At 39.8% G+C, this 17,383-nt stretch overlaps 1 protein-coding gene across 1 annotated transcript in view; it reads left to right on the forward strand.

Moving 5' to 3' along the window:
• Nucleotides 1-17,383, forward strand: part of ADAMTS12 (ADAM metallopeptidase with thrombospondin type 1 motif 12) — a 159,497-nt gene that overhangs the window by 84,475 nt on the left and 57,639 nt on the right. The window contains exons 4-12 of the mRNA XM_086867666.1: nucleotides 2,116-2,312; nucleotides 4,199-4,282; nucleotides 5,951-6,075; nucleotides 7,249-7,398; nucleotides 9,995-10,138; nucleotides 10,808-10,952; nucleotides 14,945-15,037; nucleotides 15,267-15,412; nucleotides 16,270-16,439. Coding sequence (XP_086723792.1) covers nucleotides 2,116-2,312; nucleotides 4,199-4,282; nucleotides 5,951-6,075; nucleotides 7,249-7,398; nucleotides 9,995-10,138; nucleotides 10,808-10,952; nucleotides 14,945-15,037; nucleotides 15,267-15,412; nucleotides 16,270-16,439 — 1,254 coding nt within the window. The remainder of the gene's footprint in view (nucleotides 1-2,115; nucleotides 2,313-4,198; nucleotides 4,283-5,950; nucleotides 6,076-7,248; nucleotides 7,399-9,994; nucleotides 10,139-10,807; nucleotides 10,953-14,944; nucleotides 15,038-15,266; nucleotides 15,413-16,269; nucleotides 16,440-17,383) is intronic.

The following is a 17,383-nucleotide window of genomic DNA, read 5'->3' on the forward strand; positions in this document are numbered from 1 at the left end:
TGCCTGTATTTTAGCCTGTATTTAGCCTGTATTATGTGGCTCCAAGAGGTTATCCATCTCTGTTTTGTCTAACTAAAGAAGCTGCCAGGAGACTTCACACAGTGGGGATCCAGTCCTTGGATGTCACCTGTCCAGGTGATGTACCCTGTACAGGAAGTTGTCCATCACTGATGAGAGTTTTTCTGCAGCATCCTTTGGCTATATGGCCTTCATTTTCACCTTTTCTCAGATTTTCATGCATTACAGAGCCTCATGCTTAACCAGAGCTCCAGACTTTTCCCTGGGGGTTGTTCACCACTGCAGTCTCTATGACTTTAAACATTTTTACCTCCAGTGCTATCAGCTGCCCAGACAACTAGCAATACTTTTTGCTAGCTGTAAACAGAAAACCTGACAGCTGGCCTGAGGTTTTATTTGGCCATAAACAAAGCACTTAACCAGCAGTCTGAATGGAGTTTTTTGTTCAGATAGCTGTGGGAAAGGTTTTTCTCAGCACAAAACCCTTAAAAATTTAGATAATGAGAACTGTGCTTCATAGAAATAAGAATGCTGAAAACCGTGGAAATGTGCAAGGGAGGTTAATGAATACCAGCTCATAAATAGCCCCTCATTGAGCAGATGGTTGCTGGAACTGAACAAAGATTGAGGGAGACAGCTGGAGTGGTGCTGCTGTGTGGGTTAGCGGGGTTAGGGTACAGGTTATAGCAGTGATAGCTCATTGCTGTTGTGTATAGCACACTTGTGCGTGGTGGCTCAGTTCTAAATGTGGCCGGTCCTATTCTGTTTATTAATGTGGCATATTTCAATTGTACACATTATGTGTTACCAGGATTGAGGCATCTTTCAGGCTGACGTCAGAGAACGCACTTCTGAAAACCTGAATTTGTAAACCAAGATACTTACTTAGAGGTACACACATCCAGTGGTGGTGTCACATTTTGTTAGGTACACAAGATGCCATGATTATTCTGTCTGCCCTTGGGTCTAAAGGGCAAACAGCTCATTCATGCCAAAGGTGTAGCTGGCGTGAACACAAGGCTTGGGACCCAGCTGCCAGATTGTCCATTCTTCAAGGGCAGAGTGTCTGGGTAACTGCTCCTCAGCCCTGGGTACTGCAGGATGTGGAGGTAGTGCTGGATACCTGTCCCCTCCCACACAGCCATGGAGGTGATGCTGGAAAGGCTGCAAGCACTTGGAGTGTCTTTCTGGCCTACAGATGTGTCCCATCTGGAATTAGGACATCCTCTTTCATGAGTGAGAAGACAAGGGACTACTGCAATACATGTAACAGAAACAAGTGCTCCTGATCCTTGGTAGGACTCGAGAAATCCCACCACTCTAGAAGCATTTCTCAGGTTATGGTTTGGAAAAATGCCATCAGTTGCTGTCAAACTGGCATCTCATCTGCTTTTCAGGCCCTGCATTATTTAAGTCTCTGGTATTTTTCTGGTAACATGTAAAGCTGGCATTCAAAGCTAGAGAGTGGAGATGCATTAGCCCCACTGAACACAGTACAAGGTTGCTAGCAGCCCTGCAGAGCAAAGACTTCTTTCTGAAAAGCAACAGATCCCAAAATTACAGTAGAAGCAATGTCTGTCCTGTCATCAGGCAGGATGGCTGCCCTGCTGGTATTTAGATGACACCTGCTGGTCAAGTGTCCCCATTTGTCAGGGATATTCTCCATGCACAGAACAAGGCATTCTTGGATGTGCCAAAGCACTGGACTTAATGTGCCGTCCTGATGAGAAAATGAGCTGCCCGTGAAGAAAGCATATCCCTTAAACTATCATCTGGTGTCATTAGGGAGGTTAGAGCCAAACCACAGGAGAGAAACTCCTTGAAAAGGGCATCCCCAATTCAATTTTTTTAAGCTTGGCTCTGTCTCACAATGTAATCCCTTGTGTTTGAGTGGGGTGACTTTTTGATGCATGTTTAATCCATCTCAGGAAATTCAGAACTTCACTGGACAGGGCCCTTAGCAATCTGGTATCACTTTGGAGTTACCCCTGCAGTGGGTCAGGTGGGTGGCAACCAGTATCATCCTTGTAAGTGTTACAGCCATACAGTTCAAGCTTGAAAATGTGTTCAAGACAGCATTGTTTTTTACTCTTCCAGATACCCAGAGCTTTTTCAAACAGCAGCAGCATTGGAGGGAGAGATGGGAACAAAACCATGCAGCTGCCAGAAGGGTTTCTCGGCGCTCTGTCAGCAAGGAGCGATGGGTGGAGACGCTTGTGGTTGCAGACAGTAAAATGGTTGAATATCATGGAAGTGACCATGTGGAGTCATATATCCTCACTATAATGAATATGGTATGTACATATTTTAGGTTTTTTAGATAGACGAATGAAACAAATCTGAATTTGATTATGCTGCTGTTCTTCTGACAGGTCTGCAGCATTGCTCATGGAGAAAAATGTATCATTAATATATATGAATTGAAACTCTGCATTTTTAAGTATTTTTTACCTCGTATTTTATATACGCACAATATTTCTCTGGATTTATGTGAGAGAAGTCCCATAGCTATAAATTCTAGTGCTAGATTTTTTTCCACTGAAATTCTCTGTCTCCCTTGCAACCTTTTGCCCAGTGGTGATTTCAGATTTTTGGCTATGGCAGAGAGAAATTCTACAGGTTTTATGCATATGAATTCTTTCACACATTTGCGGATGAGAAAGGCACACAGGAGCCTTCTGGAAATCGTAGTACCTTTGCAAAAACTAAAAAAACAACTAACAGCTTGTTACTGTTCTGGTCACAAATCCAAACAGCAATGTATGAGTTATTATGAATCAAGTCAACTGTCCCAGTTGAAGCCAATACAACTGTTTTTCCAGATAAGTATTCTTGGAGTGCAAAGTTCACACTGGAATAAAGAAAAATTGAACTTTTGGCAAGTTTCAAAATATAAGTTGTTCTGGGAAAAGCCATAGCATCTGCCCATAGATATGTCTTCTGTTATTAATACCTGTTACCAATATTATGTGTGTCATGGTAGATAGTGAGCTTGAGAGTATATTGAGGATGTGTTCTGCATGGTTATCATGAAAATATACAATATATGTGGAAGTAATCAGAGTGTAATTCTATCCATGGTGACTGGTCTGTCTCTACAGTGCATTCCCAGCTGTGCCCCGAGCAGTCTGACTTCCTGCTGAGGCAATGGGCCTGAGTAAACAGGTACAAAGGTTGTTCAAGCACGTGAGGTTTTATCCACACAGGGGAAAATGCTTGGAATAAAACCCAGTCATTATCAGGTTCAGGAACAAACAAGACTCAACATTTTCTCTGCAGTCTGACCTTAGATATTATGGTTACTTAAAATGTTCCAATTTTCAGTAGAGTACCTGGAAAAAGATCCATACCCAAATCAGACCTCTGTAAACACAATATCTACTTCATTTTGGTATTTTCTCCTTTAGTGGTCTTCTCCATTACAGTTTTGACCTGAAGGCAATCCATTTTGTTCTTTCATATTTCCTGTGATAGATGGCATAGGTCACATATATAGATATGTATGGATAGGTTGTGATTATCTTCTGCTCTGATTCCTTTTCCTCCTGTCTAATTCAGCATTGTGATGATGTTTGTAACAATTGGGTCACATTTTTGCAGAGTTCAGTTCTTGCTCTTTTTATGTGGAGTCTTTTTTGAATGGAGTCATTATCTTTGCTTTTGTTCTTATCATCCTCTCCTCTACTCTGAAAACACAAGAGTAGCCATCATTCAACTAATTTCTCTTTGCTTAGTACTAACTATATTTTGCTTTTTTGCAACAGAATCCTGTTCATTTAAAACAGGATGATTTGATATGCTGGTTTATTTGCACCCTGAGTGGACCTCTCCATCAGTGTTGTATGACTGTAGATGTTGTGTTCTTTTCTGCTAGTGTTTTTATGAACTCAGAAAATTTTAAAGGGAAATAATGTAACATTTTTGGCTTTTCTCTTCATGTTTGGGCTTTTTCTCTTTAGCTTAGTAACTTTTGCCAAGTCCTGTATCATCATTCATTTGGCAGTGTTAGATAGCTGTAATATTTATTGCATTTCAGTAAACCTTCAGTGATTCAAGAATTTAAAATAATCAGAACAAAACTCAGATCAACATTGTGCTAGAAGTAAATGTATTTTCTCTTTGAAATTGTGTTCTGCTATAGAGGAATCAGTTAATCTCATGTCTCCTGGTTCTGGCATAGGTCACAGGGCTGTTCCATGATCCAAGCATTGGCAATGCCATTCACATTGTGCTGGTCCGGCTCATCCTCTTTGAGGAGGTGGAGGTAAGGTTTTTATTGACCTCCAAATATCACTTACAAATCTTTTGGGTTCAATGCATCGAGCTGTAATCTTATTTGCTTAAAATCATGTTTTAAACTTACTCTGTTGTTAACTTTTAACATGTCTAGTTTTAGACTAAATGCTGCACCAGATAGCAAAGTATTTTAGCTGATGACTTCAGGTATTTCTGCATAAAATTGCATAGGAAAATGTAATTAAAACAGGCAGGTTAAGAATGGGGAAATGGAATCTCCCCCTGTGTCAGAAGAACATGGGATGCCAAAGAAGACTAGATGAGTAACAGAAACTACACATCAACATTCAGGATTTAATTTTCTAATATTGTCTGACATGTCTCACTAGCTGTAGCGCTGTGCTATTTGCAGTTCTCTGAAGAGGTCAATCTCTTAATGTGCAGTTGAAACACATTTTTTTTACCTTTTAAAATCTCTTCTGAAACAAAGGAAAATGAGGACAAAGTAAATGTTAATTGCTGTAATTAGCTGTATAGTGGTAGTTTCCAATGTCTCTGTTTCACAAATGTGTTACTATGTGCTTAAATATACACTGATTGTCATGATTTTATGGTTATTTTTTAAATGCTGTGCATGATATAGCTAGCTCTGACCAGAGAAACACTTTAAAGGGATTTTCTCAGTGGCTTAAAATTTATAACCACAAGCCAGATGGTTCCAGTGCTATTGAAGGCACTACACCAGACCTCAAGGCTATGTCTTCAGAAATATTTGTTGGGATAGAGTCTGCCCAAATAGCTCTCAGTGTAAGTATAAGTGGGACAAAAGCTTGAGCTTGCACCTAAGCAGGACAATTAGTACCTGAGATCCAGTATGACCTCCAGTTAACTGCATTTGCTAAACTTCTGTGGCTGTTTGGATAAAAAGCGTGGATTCCTGTTCAGTGGAGGAGTAGCAATGTTGGAAGTAACAGTGTTAAATACTTTTCAAAATTTGTTTTTAAGTTCCCCAGAAATAACTGTCTGGTAACAGTTAATCCCATACTTCGATGCTTGTTAAAAATGAAGCAAACTGAGGCAAGATAAAGTGAGTGTCCAAGACCAGAAATTAGAAAATTCAGTTTTGAATGAATTTATTTTGCATACTTTTTATTTAAGTTTTTCAGTAATTTACATGTAAACCGTATAATAATAAGTTGAGAAAGAAACATTTATGACTGCATTGTTTCTCTTTGGAATTGAAAAATATCGTGAAATAAATACTCTGTTAGAAGCATAATTGTTGTCTGAATATGACAGTGTTCACATAACATTGGAAAACAAATTTGATCACAAAGTCCCAGAATAAGTAATCTTCACCTTCTCTTCAGCGGAAAATTTGATTTCAAGAGAATATAAAATGTTTTAAAGTTTCAGTTTAGTGTTGGTTCTTATGAAGCTCATTTATCAAAATGTATGTATAGTTCTGCATTTTGTAATTTTTCCTTTAGCTGGACCAATTACAGAAATGTCAGCATTTTAACTTAATATTCAGTGTTAGATAAATAGGTGTCATTGCTCCTAATGATGGCTCTAGCTTTAGGCAAAAGCGTAATCGATTACATTTGGATTACCCATTTTCACAACTGACTTCACTGAAGTGTTACTGCAATGCAGTGTGGTCTTTACAGTAATATATTCCTTCATTTCCCATTAGCAAGGCTTGAAGATAGTGCACCATGCTGATAAGACATTAGCCAGCTTCTGCAAGTGGCAGAAGAGTGTCAATCCCAAGAGTGATGTCAACCCCACACACCATGATGTGGCTGTCCTTCTTACCAGGTATGACAGCAGTGACTGACTGTTGTTCAGCTGCATTTCTTTGGTGATGATATTTCCTTTATAGGCTCATGCCATCGCTTAATTCATCCTGCACAGAGCTCAGAAACGTGGTCAAAGTATTTATGACACTATGTGTGCACAAGGGTTAGAGATGCATCTTAGTCACAAAACAGAGATTTTTGGGTCCTGAAAGATGAGCAATTTCTGCAGCTCAGGTTATTTTCCCCACTTGATCCTGTCTCATTTTGTGCTCAGTGATTGCTCTATTCTTCTTTAAGACAATATACCAAAACAAGGTAGCATGTAGATGAACAGCTCCTGAAGAAATGTGCAGGGGCAGCTCAGAAAGGAAGAGCATTGTGCAAACATGGTGCCATTCATTTTTAAGCTTTAAAACATACAATTTTTAAATATCTCCTTCTTTAAGGAGGCACAAAACATTTTTGACGTCCAAGCAAGGGAGGAATGGAAAAGTTGAAAGTGAGGTTGTCTGAGGCTATGGAGGGAATCTATGTCATGGCATGAAATGGGACTTCTGCAGGTCTGTAAAAATTGATTCAGTCTTCACACAGGTGGCAGAAAATATTGGGTCTATGGTCTAAAAAACCCAGTCCATGGATGAAGTCTGTCAGGCAAAAATAAAAACCAACCTAAAACACCCTTCAAGGGGCTCAGCAAAAAAAGAATCACAGAGTCATTAGGTTGGAAAAGACCTCCAAGATTATTGAGTGCAACCTTTGACCATTCCCCACCTTCTCAACCTTTTCTCAGTCTTAAAGTAAGAATGTGAAGTCTGACAGTGATGTGAGATTTAACTTGTCAAATATAAAGCACTCAGTTCGCTTGAATGAAGCTGAGCTATGGTGACTTTGATAAACCATGCTTTAAAATGCTGTCAGATGTGGAGCTTCTAAAACTTTGACTTGTGTGAGTTGACAATAAGTGTATATATCTAGGCACTACAGCCACATATATACTGGCTACAAATTACGGCAGTATAATGATAGAGTAGAACAAGTGCATGTCGTTCTGCACATTTGTAAAAGACTCACCCCTATGATTTATTTAAAATGTGAATTAGCACATTTTAAGATGGAAGCTTGCTAACCAGTGTCAGTGACACTGCAGTTGGTTTTAAGGGCTTTAAATGGCACATCTCTTTTGTGATTCTAGAAAGGACATTTGTGCTGGCATGAACCGTCCCTGTGAAACCTTGGGCCTGTCTCACCTGTCAGGCATGTGTCAGCCTCACAGGAGCTGCAACATCAATGAGGACTCTGGCCTTCCCTTGGCTTTCACTATTGCTCATGAACTTGGACACAGGTACGGGGAAGGGGGAACTTGTCTGAGTCTGATTTGTTACTTTCATGTTAATACTCAAATTGTGAGACAGAAACAAAACCAAAAGTGAGTTAATGTTTCTGCTATTAAAATCAAAACTTAATTCAAAGCAAAGAAATAAGAAATAAATTCCTAAGCCTTTGACCTGTGTTTTACATACAACTATTCAGTATGACAGGATGGAATAATTAAGCTACAAAGAAGCAGCATGCAATCGTGCTAATTTTTCCTAGCATGTGCTACATTTCTGTGCAATTACTTTAGATAAACTCCAGGTCAATCCTGGAGATTTACAAAACATTTACAGAAAACAAACCTGTCTCATTATGTCTTGGCATTTCAGTAGTGCAGATTAGCTGGAAAACATTTTTAACTCATATAGTGAAACTCATAGAGAAAAACATAAATTAATCTTTTAATAGAGTGTATGTATGTATGTATGTATGTATTTATTTATTTATTTATATGAACCAGTAAAATCTTTTTAGGGTATTCTTAGTAAGTGGTATTTTCTGTATAATACTGCTATTGTGAGTACCCTTAGGTCAAGGTAAATAAAGTTCCTAGATATTTAGTTTTAGACATGGTTAATTTTTTGTTATTTTTTTAATAATTTGGTATTTTTGTTTGAACTATATTTATCAGAACTTTAGATTTTAAGGTGTTTTGGCTAGTTAGATGGTTTATTAAGTTGCTTAAAAAAAAGCTTTTTTGAAACTGTTTTGGCACATCTCTTCTCCTCAGGGCAGAGCGTTATCTCATGGATACTCTGGTTTGACTGTAATGCCTGCACTTTTCAACTGGTCTGTGTTGCTTGCCTAAGGCACATGTTCATTGCTTTATCTAGAATCACATTAATTTCACTGTGCACCCAGTACCAATCAGGATGGAGTCTCTATTTCCTGATAGGATATAATGATGGTGATGATGATGATGATGATGATGATGATGATGATGATGATGATGGCAATAAGCCTGTTGCCCATTAATTGGCCACTCTTTATTCAACCTCTCTATTGCCAGAAAGGAAGTATAAGTATATAAGTAAACGCTGAAATCACTATGATTGGATCTGGGTGCTGTGGCTTTAAGTATTTTGGTCCCCATAGCCTGCTGCTGGCAAGGAGCTGTTTTCATTCACACTAATGATCTGAAGAGACTTCTTCCCCATAGATTGATCCATGTGTGACCTTCTCCTCGTCTAGCCTGGCTGGCTGGTGACTCTGGGACCTTTGGGTGCTGTGAGGCTCAGAACTGCAGTACTTGCCCTTGCAGGAGTGGTGCAGGGCCTTTCCTTAAGGACTGTCTCCATAAGGAATGTTGTATACTGTAGGGTTTGTTGTCACCCTGTTAACCTCAAGCCAGGTTAGTGTACACACATTGAGAAGTTCAGGTATAGATAAGTTTGCAAGAACAGATAAACAAAAAGTAAGAAGACAGAAATGCTCCTATTCCATAGGTGAATACCAAAAGTCAGCTCTTCCCCACACTGTCCCTCCAGATGTTTGCAGCCTTAGGATTCAACAAATTCTCTTTGTGGGAAAGAGCCTGTCAGAAAGGGGAGATCCTTTATGGATCATTTATGCTTCTGACTCATTACTGGAATTGATTCTGACTGAAATTAGCTCTGCTTTCAGAACTTTTGAGTCATGATATGATTACATTTTTGAGAAACACAGTCTTAATTAATTTGAACATACTTTATCTGATTCGTGACTGAATCATGACCTGAGTAAGCTCTCACTGCTCTTAGGACTTGCATGTTAACATCTTTAGATGTTAACAATGTAGGTGTCAACATCTTCATATATCAATAACTTCGTATGTTATTATTTCAGATAATTCTTACACTGAGGTGATGAAGAGGCATGTGAATTTATTCAGTCGAATCCCATCCAAACTTTTGTGTTTATGACTTATGAAAGCTGTTGAATAAAAAAATTTCTCAGCAAGTCAGGGATGCTGGAGAGAACCTGCTATGGAGATCTGTTTGCATAGATTGATAAAATTAAATAAGAAGAAAAAATAGAGGTTGGAGGCACATTCACTGAACATTCAGTAATTTTGTAAACCGTATCTCTGGTGCAGTCTATCAAAAGTTCTATAAATAAAAAAGCATTAGAGACATAATTATAAGAGAATCTAAGACAGAATGTAACAAAGCCTCATCTTAGTTAAAGTGGTGTTAAGTTTGATTTTAAGAGTTGGGAAGCAGTCTTAGCTGTAACAGCTGTAACATAACTTTTAGGTTTTAACTGTGATTTCTGCCCCAACTATGCACTAGTGTTTGGACTTCCTTAAAAGTACACAAATATAGTCTTTGACAGTCTGCTCTTTATTTTGTGCAGGGCAATATTGCTGTGCATAACAGACATATTTGAAATCCTGTGGGGTTGTATATTTTTCATAGATTTGGGGTCATATATTCTATGTGTGCATTTTCTTTTAGCAAAAATATAACTACAGCTCTGCAGGGGAGGAAGCAATGTAAGTGTCTTTAAGCGGAGTGGAACCTGTAGATAGGTGTTGTGGTACAGAGAACCAGCTGTAATTTTTAGATGTTGTTTTTTGTATCCAGTTTTGGAATCCAGCATGACGGAAAGGAGAACGACTGTGAGCCTGCTGGAAAGCGCCCGTACATTATGTCCAGACAGCTGCAGTATGATCCCACTCCACTCACCTGGTCACAGTGCAGCAAGGAGTACATCACACGGTTCCTCGAGTGAGTGATCAGGTTGTAGCATTTGCCTAAACTGAGCACAACTGTGCTGGAGTTGAAAGTACATCTTCTGTTATCGTTCTGATAATTGCAGGGGGTTTTACTGTGCTTGAATTAATTTCCGGGGCGGACATACCACTGTCCTGTTGCTTACTTATTTGGGAAAAGCTCTGTATAGTCTTGTAATCTGGAAGTGAACTCAAGTCTTGTCATATTGGCTTGGCTTTGGTGCAATCTGCAGCTTTTTGCAGTTTCCAGGAGGAAAGAAGTCTTTCCATCAAGGGCACAGACAGAACTTCATAGACTTTGCCTTTGGCCACAGTGCCATGTGTTTGGCTTCAGTGACTACAGTTCAAGTCTGTTCCATTCTTTTTAGGAGCAGTAACCAGAGACTTTGGGGCCTCTTGAAGCCACTCTGCAAACCATACTGAGCTCATGATACTTTTGCTTTGACAAGCTGTGTTTTGCCATTTTGAAACAGTCTCTTGCTTGACAGAGTAGCTACTTTGTTTGTAGCATTTCAGCATAATTTGGCTGGAATCTAGAAGTATTATTTACATGGGCCATAATCAAAATGATCCATAAGAAACAGATACTAAAGTCTGTATAGAAATGTAAAAAAACCTGTGGTGGTAGAGAGTTTTCTTAAATACAGAATTTTTTGTCTTTCAGTCGTGGTTGGGGATTCTGTCTGGATGATATCCCTCAAAAAGAAGTTCTGAAGTCTCCAGTCATTGCTCCTGGTGTGATCTATGATGTACACCACCAATGCCAGCTTCAGTATGGTTCCAATGCTACATTCTGTGAAGATGTGGATGTAAGTGCTGAGTGTTTTTCTTTATTCTCCTAGTAAGAATTCCAAGTTCTTGAGCAGCATGGAAATGTATTCAGTGCACCTCATTTACAAGTGCATGTTTAGAGTCTCATAGGCTAGATGTGCAGTGCCTAACACACATAATTCTGCATATTCTGGAAGCAAGTTGGTTACACTGTTTACCTTGTATTTCACAAGATCTTTGCTGGATCTTAACCATATCTATGATTAGGTGCTTGTCCTTCAGCAGTGGAGTCATTTTGGTTTAAAACTTGTAATCCTAATTCTTAGGTAAATGATTAATGCAACATAAGTCAAATGTTAAAATATTCTTCAGCCTTATGCTTTCAATTGATCAAATCACTCTGGGAACTAATCTTCAGTTCCAGGAAGTTTGCTGAAGAAATTAGGGTTGTGTTCTCTTCCCATACATCCTGATTTTTCCCACTCTTTATGATCTAACAAACAAAAGAATATTTCAGTCCCTATGGGAAATAATTATTTTGAAAACCCAATATTTTTGCATGGAACATTAGATATTTATGCAGAAGGGGATTAATTCATAGAGTACCCTGTGTCTGTCTCACAGCATAGCAAAACAGTATTGTGGGGAGATGCAAGGGAGCAGTGTAGTCACAGCAACCCTCACAAGATCGTGGAGCCCTGCAGAGTGACAGGTTGTGTTAGCTAAAGTACATTTGGTATGGTATTTTACTGGTACCTAGAATGTTCAGAGCTCTTTGGGTCTGTACCGCATTTTTATACATAGAGCAGCTCACAAACAGTGCTTCCCAGTGCTAACCCAGCTAAGTGATCAATCCTGTCTTTTGAGCAGCAGTGTTCAGTAAATACTGGAGGCAGCACCCAGCCCAGTGGCCCTGTCAAACACAGATGTGTTTTGGCTACTGGCAGTGATGGTATGAACACAGCTGTGGACTGGGCACTCTGATGTTGACTGTTTATTCCATTCAGATAATTGTGTGTATCTCCATCTACCCTTCTCTTAGATAAATTATTTCTCATTAATCTTCTCAACCTTAATAGATAATATGATTACCAACGTTGAACTACAACTGCTGAATCTGAAGAAGGTATTGAAAGATTGCTTTCATTACCTGCTATTACAGTTTCCTTAGTTACTGTAATTTGTCTGTTGGTACAGATAGAAAATTAGGATGTAATTTCCCAGTATTGGCTCAGTCTGTCTCTCCTTGAGTTTTAACCTAATAGGCCTTTACATTTGCATCTCCTGATTAACCAATTTCGCAGCTAGACATATGTCCGAAAATTAATTGGTATCATCTCATTTTGCATTTTACTGAAAGGCCTGTATTTTGTTGGTAGTTGCACAGGCAGGAGATGGAATTGTGAACAGCAGAGTCAACCTGGAATGTTGAATCATCAGTCTTTTTGTCATTTTGTCTAAGAGGTCTGACTCTTTTTTTGTCTTTCCTCTGTTTACTTAACCTTGCTCACTAACAAGCTGCTTTTGTTTTGTACATTTTAATGTCTGACAGAATTTGATCCACAGATCCTTTTTGAGAGAACAATCTGCATTTAGCTGAAGATACCCTGGGGTTCAGTGATTACACTTAGCAAAAATGGATAATTATAGTTCAAATAGCAAATTCCATGAAGTACTTAGGCAGCAAAGTGTCCTGTGAAGTATATAAATATTTTCCCTCTAATAAGGTTAAGAAAAGCAAAATATGTATTAGATGGAGGAGTTTTCCAAGTCATAGTTAGACCCATAGCTTCCTACAGAACAGCCTTTAGGAGATCAGAGCACTCATCTTACTCCCTTTTCACTGGCTTCAGTGAAACTGAGTTTTTGTGGATTCAACTTTCTTCAAGGCACAGACCCTATTCTCATTTGTTTGGTGGAAAGTGTATATCATACTGCTGATGAAAAGAAAACTCACTTGCTTTGCAGAGAGTCCATAGCAGAGTCAAGAATTTCTGCATTTTACCTCCAAAGGCATGCAGTACATACTGCATCCTTGCATACTGCTGTTGTTTCAGTATTCCTAGAGAGGGAAAACAGTTCTGGGGCATGGAGATCAATATGGAAAAATCCTTGCAAAGCTAAAGAGTTCCCTCTGTGAATCCTTGACTTTGAAATCTATGGGCGCACCTAATAAAAAAAAATAAACTGCCAATGAAAAGCTGTGTTTGTTTTCTGTGCCAGTTTCTCTGACATCTGAGGTATGGCGCAAGAGTACACTTTATACACTAGAACCACAAAATATATTCTATGTACAAGAGTTAAAATAAAGGATGACTTTCATAAAGAGAGAGAATTAATCAGCCAGAGCACTTGGGTAGCTCTCCCTTAAGAACCTGTCAATGATGGCTTCACAAGGCCTTCATAAGGAGTGCTACCCTTGAACTATAAACAGAGATCTGCAGAACGATGTTTGTCTAGTGCACATTGCCCAGAAGCAGTGAACCAAGATGCAGAGGTCCAGACATTGTATTCCAGCTGGAGTGCTGGACTGCTTTGAGATGTTTCCTGCCATCAGCTTTTTTCTGGTGCTCTTGTTGATAAACAAAGGTAAACACACAATGGAGAAAGTAACTAAGAGGGAACTCTCTCAAAGCTTGTGCCCATTAGCACAAAAAGCTTAGCCATTTTAAACAGAAGCAGGTCAGAAATGTGCAGCCAAACTCTGCATTTCCTACTTGGATGAACATTGCTGCCTGCTCACTGGGGCTGTGTTTTTGGAAGTGCGTAGTTTGTGTGTTGGCTTCCAAATCTGGGATGTGGCTTACTCTCAGAATCCCAGTGGGAGCTGCTAGTGGGATTCTTTTTATCAACTCCTTTCTCTGATGACACTTGGAGCTGTCTCTTCTTCACAGGCTGATGCTGCCAGCTCTGTTCCCTTTTCCGGAGCTGGACTATGGCATCCAAACAGCCTGAGTCAAGACTTGGGCTTTTGCTTCTGCTGTTGCCATTGGCAGTGTCCAGTCCCTCTGAGAGCCCTGCTTTCTCCACCTTGGAAGTGTTGTTTTATGAAAAGTCCTGATCAGTCAGGAGTTCCCAGCATGCAGGGTTCCAAAAGAAAAGCTGGTATGCATGGGAACTGAAGAGGGAGAGATGGTCCTCCAGCTCTGTCCTCCCTTTCTAGAAAATAATTCTGAATGAGTGAAGTGGGTTTGGTAAAAAGTAGCTGGAATGTTTCTTGCCCTGCTTTCTTTGTTGCCTCTCAGGAGTTTGTGTCTTTTCTGTGGAGTTTAGCCACTGCACATGGAGCAGCAGCTGGAATGCTGTGTTTTAGTGGCAGCCTACTGCATTAAACTGGCACCAGTTTCTGATTTGCTTAATACGCAAACATTCGCTAACCAGAGCCTTCACTCTTCCCAGCCCACTGTGCTTTTTTCTCAGCCAACTAGCTGACTGCTTTTTTTTTCAGATGATTTCCTTGCCATCTGCCGAGCTGATGTTTTAAGAGACCTGATCACTTTTTCCTCATCTAGTTTTGGGGCCTTCATTAGTACTGTTGGAGACATGATGTTGTTTGTATTTGCCTGGTTTCCATAGCCTTCTTTGAGTTCCTTGTATGTTTTCAGGCAGACAGCAATGCAAAATTGAAGACTGTATTGGTTAGTACTCTTCAAATGAAAGTTGTTCAATTTTCTGTTCACCTTATCTGCAAAAAGTATTGACCAAAGCTTGTTATGCCATTTTTCTTGTGCTTATCTAGGAGCTGAGCAGCCAAATAGGAGAATATTTGAAGTCACACAGTACAAGGAATTCACTTGATAGTATTTACCATTTTTTATTTTTCAAATAGTCCCTTTTTGCACAGTAATGATGAGTACCTGAATTTGGACCCTTGGTGGTTTCTGTCATGTGAAAAACCCCGATCCCTCTGGAAATACAGCCCTTACAAGGTGTTTTAAGTGGCTGTACAAAACTGTGGGAACCTTTTGAAAATCTTTGCCATGGGAGTTCAGCCCTGCCTCAGACTGCTGAAGTTTTCTTTCTTTTTCAGAACCTTTGCCAGACGCTCTGGTGTTCAGTGAAAGGCTCCTGCCGCTCCAAACTGGACGCAGCTGCGGATGGCACTCGGTGTGGAGAAAACAAGGTGACTGTCAGCCACTCTGTTTGCAAGCTGTGCTGCCTGCCAAAGTGCAGATAGGAGCTATGAGTAGCTCTGCCATTGTCGAATGGGAAGGAGGGTCATCCTGTGACATCTCCATTTACATTTCCACTTAAGTGTTCAACCCTCATAATCTGAAATAACAAGTAATTCACAGAAATATTTCCCTGTGAGAATGATCTGAAGCTCTTTGTGCTTTCTCTTCTCTCCTCAGTGGTGCTTCTCTGGTGAGTGCATTACAGTAGGGAAGACTCCCGAAGCAATCCATGGCGAGTGGGGCCTTTGGTCGTCCTGGTCCCATTGCACAAGGACATGTGGGGCAGGAGTTCAAAGCGCAGAGCGGCCATGTGATAATCCAGAGTAAGCTGAGTGCACTCTTTCCCTACCTTCTGTTGAAGATTTTTGAGGTGTTTAGAACATTGGAAACTCTTTTATATCAGACTGTCATCAGCAGGTCAAGCCACATCAATACATGTCACAGATACTGACACCTCTCTTCCCAGTTAGATATACCTATGTGAAATTCAGCTGGCTTATCTTTTATAGCAGTCATCTTGCTCTGTGTTTCTTGCTCTCCACAGAGCTTATTTTAACACAAAATCAGTAATAAATAAATAAATAAAAATTATTTAACATTTAGGCTTTGCAGAAATAGTGTAAATATTGCTTTATTAATACTGCAAAGAGTAAATAAATGTCCTTAAACACCAGGTAAGAACAGTTTCTAGCAATCTGATCCTGAGGACTCACCTTTCATGTTTTGTTCTAGTCATCAGCTTTGTTTGAGCTTCAGACACATGAATTTTCAGGTACAGAACATAAAAGGCAGAATTCCCTACTACATATCTAGAGTTCATGAAGACTCCACATCTCATTTTCACAAATCAATAACAGCAGGAGTAATTTGTCTTTTTAGAGAGGACTGTCAAATGCACTGCAAGTATGGGATTTAAAGAAGTCCATTTGATAGGTTAATTTGTTGTGAGCTCAGCTCAGCCAGCCAGGTAATGCCAAGCACTTTCTTGGCATAGAGGAGTTGTCTAGATTTCTGTGCTTCATACTGACATTTTTGAGTACTCAAGTGATGTGAACAGTATCTCCAACCTGTCAAGGATTCAGTCACCTTGTTGTGCTACTGGGACCTGAAATAGGTTGTTAGTTTGTAACTATTTTTCTACCCACGGTCTCATGTCCCAGTCTCAATGTTCCTTTTCTAGACCCCAGTTTGGAGGAGACTACTGCACCGGAGAAAGGAAACGCTATCGCATGTGTAACATCAGCCCCTGCCACAAAGACTTGCCAACCTTCCGTCAGATGCAGTGCAGTGAATTTGATACAGTTCCCTACCAGAACGAATTCTACCACTGGGTTCCCGTCTATAACACAGGTATGAAGCTACAAAATTTCTTAGTATCTTGTATAAAAAGTTAAAGTTACACTCCTATGAGAAACTTCTATGAGGGTGAGAAGTCACCAAACTGTAAGTTTTATAATGAATTAGTGAGAAAAATCTGGTGTGCTCCCATATGCTGATGTGCCTTTTGTGTGCACAAAAAGGCAGTGTCTTCTCTACACGTAGGCATTTTTTCACCTGCTGTGAAAATGGATGTGATTGTAACTAGTTCAGTTCCTGAAAAGATATTGCACTAAGAAAAGCTGTTGAAGTCATGTCTGTACTACTTGCTTAGAATAATCTAAACCATCTTTTCCTGTGTCAGCCACAGAACAAGAAGTAGGGTAGTGTGGCATGGAGCCAGGAGGCATCACTGCATGCAGTGAACAGAGCTCTTCCACTGGACAAATGTGCTTCCTTGCATATCTTTTTGGAAGAAATACTACTTCCAAAACAAGATCTGCATGGTAGGTGTACTTGGACTTGGCATTACAGTGAAGAAATAATATCTGAACTGGTTCAGTATCATGTTGCCCTGTATTGTAGAGGCAGAATCAAAGACTCTGCTTTGTGTCTTGCTTTGGAACAGCTAGTTATTAAATACAAGGGAAATCATTATTAGTGTGTAGTTTGATTCTTGGGTTGTGCATAAATGTAAGGTGTAGATTATCCAATAGAATCACACAATAGTTAGGGTTGGAAGGAATCTCTGGAGATCATCCAGTTCAACACCCTGGACAAGGCAGGGTCACCTGGATCCAGGAACACAGGAACACATCCAGGTGGGTTTGAATGTCTCCAGAGAGGCAAACTCCATCAACTCCTTGGGCAGCTGTTCCAGTGCCCTCCCAACCTCTCTATGTAGAGAAGTTCTTCCACATATTGAAGTAGCATTTCCTGTGTTTTAGTTTATGGCCACTGCTCCTTGTCCTGTCACT

This window comes from Cyanistes caeruleus, chromosome Z, assembly GCF_971803275.1.
Source record: "Cyanistes caeruleus chromosome Z, bCyaCae1.hap1.1, whole genome shotgun sequence".
Lineage (NCBI taxonomy): Eukaryota > Metazoa > Chordata > Aves > Passeriformes > Paridae > Cyanistes > Cyanistes caeruleus.